Source organism: Trichogramma pretiosum, unplaced genomic scaffold (genome assembly GCF_000599845.2).
Source record: "Trichogramma pretiosum strain Unisexual culture from Peru unplaced genomic scaffold, Tpre_2.0 scaffold62, whole genome shotgun sequence".
Classification (NCBI taxonomy): Eukaryota; Metazoa; Arthropoda; class Insecta; order Hymenoptera; family Trichogrammatidae; genus Trichogramma; species Trichogramma pretiosum.
In genome coordinates this window covers 527004-532581 of record NW_019641674.1, presented here as the reverse complement: position 1 = coordinate 532581, position 5578 = coordinate 527004, and the positions used below count along the sequence as shown (strand labels likewise).

At 35.4% G+C, this 5578-nt stretch overlaps 1 protein-coding gene across 2 annotated transcripts; it reads left to right on the top strand.

The window, feature by feature from the left end:
* Positions 1 to 1513: 1513 nt before the first annotated feature.
* LOC106648975 (nucleolar and coiled-body phosphoprotein 1) lies at positions 1514 to 5177 on the top strand. Of its 2 annotated transcripts, none has more exons than XM_023460612.1 (4): positions 1514 to 1704; positions 2203 to 3504; positions 3609 to 3701; positions 4507 to 5177. In XM_023460612.1, exons 1-4 carry the CDS (start codon positions 1603 to 1605, stop codon positions 4666 to 4668), a joined length of 1659 nt encoding a protein of 552 aa, XP_023316380.1. In that variant the 5' UTR covers positions 1514 to 1602; the 3' UTR covers positions 4669 to 5177. The 2 variants fall into 2 exon arrangements, with proteins under 2 accessions (XP_023316380.1, XP_023316379.1); XM_023460611.1 differs by lacking the exon at positions 3609 to 3701 and adding an exon at positions 3922 to 4383 and having other exon boundaries at positions 4507 to 4530.
* The last annotated feature ends 401 nt before the right edge of the window (positions 5178 to 5578 follow it).

The window sequence follows — 5578 nt, the reverse complement described above, 5'->3', positions numbered from 1 at the left end:
CAGAATATTCATCTACAAGCTTTATTTTTCTCTGTCATATTATGTGGTTTTGCTATTAATTTCAGCCTGATATGGAATTAATTTAGCACTCTGAGTTGAGTATATCGGCAATGCAGGAATTTATGGATCAGAAAATCTTTGTTGCGCACGATCACATTACGTGCACACTGCACATATTAAACTTATAGGTAGATAGAGGCGCCACCAACTGCAGATTAGAGAAATCAGAAATAGTTCCACCATATATATTTATAGCGAGTTTAATTTGTGACTGTCACAATATATCTTTCAAGAAAAGCTGACTGTCTTAAAAGCTGCGTGGTCCTTATTTTTACATACACAGCTCTGAGTTCCACACGAATATATTATTTCAGAGAATTCAAACTCAGTAACAATAGCGATTGATAGCAAAAAAAAATAAAGTATAAGGTAAACCTACCAATGCTCGACCACCCACTAGTAACCGACCACTGTGAGCTATTATTTGAATAATTAGTAATTACAATAAAATAATGATGCAATGAACATTTTTTTCCACTTCTTTAAATATTACATTTTCAGAAAATAGTATAGCTGCACTATTAAATCGTCAAATCTTTTTTTATGTGATCAAAAACTCTACCCTGGTCGACCGTAGTCGAATACTGGACTATGCTCAATAAAAAAGGCCGTAGTATTCGACCTTCTCAATAAACCCTAATAACTTCTAGGTAAAGTATCAAATCAATTTTTAAAAACGAAAATAAGAATGCATTTCAAGATATCTACGTTCATTTATAATGCTTTCCGTCTTCAAAAATAAAATTATTAGCAAGTTTTAAGTTCATAACACTGATGTTTCAGTACGGTGTGGTTGGCAACTAGACGATTCGCATTTTTTTTTAGATTTAAAAATTTTTTTAGAAAAATTACAAACTTTTTTGGATTGCGTGTAAGTACTAATTCTAAAAGTTACCTTTTCTGCTATCAGAAAGTCTTTTTAGACAATTATTTAACGTTATTATATTATAATTTGTATCAGTGAACAGAGTGAGCATTTTTCCTACGTAAAGTGGTTGAGTACTGGTAGGTTTACCCAACAATAAACCGACTTAACGAACTTTATGAATCTTTTTTCTTCTTAAAAATAATTCCATCGAAATTTTATGGCATTTGCTCATAAAATATTTACAATTATTTTACAAAAATATTTTACAACTGCTCTGTGAACTTACAAAAATTCAAATGATTATATTGTAGGACTCATCGTGATAACTAAAAAAGATTATAAGTTTAGAAGAATTCAATGTAGTTACAAGCGAATGGATGTATATAATTTTTCAGACTTTAATAATAAAAATTATTTATTAAGATTTATGAACGTAATTCTAGGAAACAATTTTTTAAATTACATGTGTTGTATCCGGTATGGTAAGTTGACCGTAAGAATGTCACGAAACATTGAAGAAGATGCGCCGGGTAATGTACGCATGTGTTCACCGACTGCCGAAAGTACAGCCCCACACACGTTGTCGATCTCCGTACCACTTTCTGTTTAGCGTCCAGCCTAGTAGCATCAAGCTCTCTTCAATCTGATCCAGCACAGCATTTAACTCATTCCTCATGGCGAACAAAGGAGATCCAGGCATTGCTGCCCTTGTACACGATTATCTGTTGAAAACAGATGCATCGTTGGCCAAAGTATTTCAGAAGAAATTCAATGCGGTATGTTATATATTTTATTTTGCTTAATAAAATTGAAATATAATTGATTAAACGAAACGCACGTGGCCGCCATTCCATGGCCCCACGTGGGTTCCGTACTACATCATATATACCTATATATATATATATCACTTTTTGGTTAGGTTTATTAATCTTTGATATTTATTGGAATATTAATTTAAAAATTATATAAATAAGTATGAATTAACTTAACGTTAATCGGACATTGCATTTTTGTGAATATCTAAATTTGTCAATTTAGGTTAGGCGTATACCGCACGTGTTAACTTAATCTTCCGCTATTAGCCGGCTTTTTTCAATCATTGATTCCTATCTTATATTCAAAAAAGATATTCGCTTTATAATATTATGTATTAATATATAAAACTATATAAAAAATTTTCAAACATTACAAAACTTAAATGAATGTATGATAGTACTTAATGAAGAATTTCCTACATCTACATAATGTACTAATAATATATTTATAACTTTCAGCGTGAGCTTGCTAAAGGTTCACCTTTAATTGCAGAGGTTTACCAACATTTCCAAAAAACTTCTACAAAAAAAGTTGCAGTAAAAAACTCCAAGCAGAGCGACAGTTCAGATTCGAGTTCAGATAGTGACGATGAAGAACCAAAAAAGTCCACAGTAACAAATGGTAAAGCCCCAGTTAAAGTTACAGCCAAAAAACAGGAATCTTCTTCTGATGATTCAAGTGATGAAGAAAAGCCAGCCCCTAAAGCTGCTGCAAAGACTCAAGTAAAGCCTGTGGCCAAAAAGCAGGAATCATCTTCAGATGACTCCAGCGATGAGGAGAAACCAGCCCCTAAAGCTGCTGCAAAGACTCCAGTTAAGCCTGTGGCCAAAAAGCAGGAATCATCTTCAGATGACTCTAGCGATGAAGAAAAACCAGCCCCTAAAGCTGCTGCAAAGGCTGCTGCAGCTGCCAAAACTCCAGTAAAGCCTGCAGCCAAAAAGCAGGAATCATCTTCAGATGACTCAAGCGATGAAGAAAAACCAGCCCCTAAAGCTGCTGCAAAGGTTACAGTGGCTGCCAAAACTCCAGTAAAGCCTGCAGCCAAAAAACAAGAATCATCTTCGGATGACTCCAGCGATGAGGAAAAACCAGCCCCCAAAGCTGCTGCTAAAACTCCAGTAAAGCCTGCTGCCAAAAAGAAGGAATCATCATCTTCAGATGACTCCAGCGATGAAGAAAAACCAGCCCCTAAAGCTGCTGCAAAGACTCCAGTTAAGCCTGTGGCCAAAAAGCAGGAATCATCTTCAGATGACTCCAGCGATGAGGAGAAACCAGCTCCTAAAGCTGCTGCAAAGGCTACAGCAGCTGCCAAAACTCCAGTAAAGCCTGCAGCCAAAAAACAAGAATCATCTTCGGATGACTCCAGTGATGAGGAGAAACCAGCCCCTAAAGCTGCTGCTAAAACTCCAGTGAAGGCTGCACCAAAGAAACAAGCATCATCTTCAGATGACTCTGAAGATAGCAGCGATGATGAACCACCAGCCAAAAAACAAACAGTTGCTCCAAAACCGACAGCTAAAAAAGACTCCAGTGACTCTGATGATTCTGATGATGAAGCTTCAAACAAACCTGCCAAAGTGACTAATGGTAAAGCTACTCAAAAAGAATCTATGGAAGTTGAAGATAACAAAGAAGAATCACCAGTCAAACTAGGCAAAAGAAAACACAGAGATGATGAAGAAGGTGAAGATAAACCAGCAAAATTCCAAAAAAATAACTACAGTAATTTTGTGAAAGGTGGCGAACAGAATGGAGATCAGGTAACTTTTTATTCATTTTTATGAAACATGTATATTATTTTCGTATGAATTACACTGTTCACTTTGTGTTTAAAATATTTAAATGATTATGAATAATGTTACAGTCAAGGACACCTAAAAATCAACCTTTTCGAAGAGTAAAGGATGATGAAATTGAGGTTTCTCCACTTCTTGCAAACAACTCATTTGAAGCAAAGGTAAATGCTTGGAAACAAGAATGAAAGAAACACAAGTCAATTGCCGACAAATTTGATAATTGTTTTCTAATAGTTTCGTGATCGTTTCCTTGCATTCACCATTGTTGATGTGAACAATTCATATGAAAAATTTTATACCTTGAAATATTAGTCTAAACAGCAAATATTACCAACAAACATTCAAAAGATTGGCAACTGACTTGTGTTTTTTCTGTTATAGGAGAATGGCGAAAATGAAAATGGTCACGACAATAGCTTTAAAAAGCGCGAAGGAGGTGGTTTCCGCGGTAGAGGAGGATTCGGTGGTGGTCGTGGTAATGATAGAGGTGGTTTCCGCGGACGAGGCGGATTCGGTGGGGGTGATCGCGGTGGCTTCCGTGGAAGAGGTCGAGGCGGAGGTGATCGCGGTGGATTCAGAGGTGGCCGTGGAGGTGGCGGTGACCGAGGAGGTCGAGGCGGTTTCAATGATAGAAAATCGTGGGGTGGTAATGATAGAGGAAGCGGTGGTTTTCGTGGGCGTGGTGACGGCTTCAGAAAATCATGGGGTGACAATGATGGAGGTAACAGAGGTGGATTCAACAAAAGCAGAAACAGTTTTGGAGGTGGCGGCGATGCAGCCCCTCAAAATAAAAAAATTGTGTTTGATGACTAGATGCTTGTTTTAAGTAGTTCGTCGAAGTTGGTAAGCAAAAGTATACAAACGTCATTTTCATAATTTTTATAGCGTGACCACCTAAGAATAGTGTTAATAAAAAAATTAAATATTCTATTTTTTGAAATTAATAACAAATTCACATTTTTGTAGAGAGGAGCAAGAGGGTCTTGGGGAGAAAAAGCAAACTTGGATCTCAAATTCACTCGAGGTAAATCTTTCCGTCACGAAAAGACCAAGAAGAAAAGAGGAAGTTATCGTGGTGGCCAAATTGACATGAGTGTTAATTCCATAAAATTCGACGACTATGAATAGGCATTTAGAATTCAATTAATTAGATTTTTCATTAATAAATTAAATAATATACATAGGTATTATATATTGTAAAAATACTGCGATATTTTTTACCTAGCGGTAGTTTTGATACTTTTGTTACAAAAATAATTGCAGAATCTTACAATAATTACTCCAAATACGTTGGTTATTAAATAACGGACATCTGTGCATATCGAGAAACTGTTTTTTGAATAAAAAGACTCCAATTTCGATATAAAATTTATCGAATTTCACTTTTAGAGTTACATAAATATTTTAAGTAATTAAATTTGCATTAATAATTATTTATTGCTATGTATAGTTGATCCTTCAATCGCAATGTATAGTTCCGTGTATTAGTAAACATTTGTTATTTTAATGTACCATTTATTTTATAAATAATTGTCAAGCTTGACTTAGTGAAAATGACTATAATCATTTTTTCTACAATTGCGCAATCGAAAAAATAAACATATTTTACATATCCTTGAGAGGATCATTATAAATTACTGCATTATTATTTTATTACCATGAAAAATCTGAATATTAAGTTTTTAAATGGATTAAAATTAATTTTTCTCTAAAGCTCATCAACTTCATTTTAAGCAAACGCTTAACACGAATACGTTGGTGGCGCAAGTTTAAAATCGAATGATAAGGTAACGCTAGACGGAGAAAAAAAAGAAAAAGTACAAATGGGTCACAGAAGCGTAGATACCGTACGTGAATGTACTCAGGAAAAGGTGAACGTCTCAATACTTGGAGAGTGCATGTCTTGTGTACATATAGTCGACTCGCTCAGCGACGATGAAGTTTATGCAAAAGCGTGTAACGGTTTACACTCGCACGGTGTGTATCGTATACATATACGTAAAAGCAAGCGTCTCATTGGCCAAGTTTGTTGGAATTC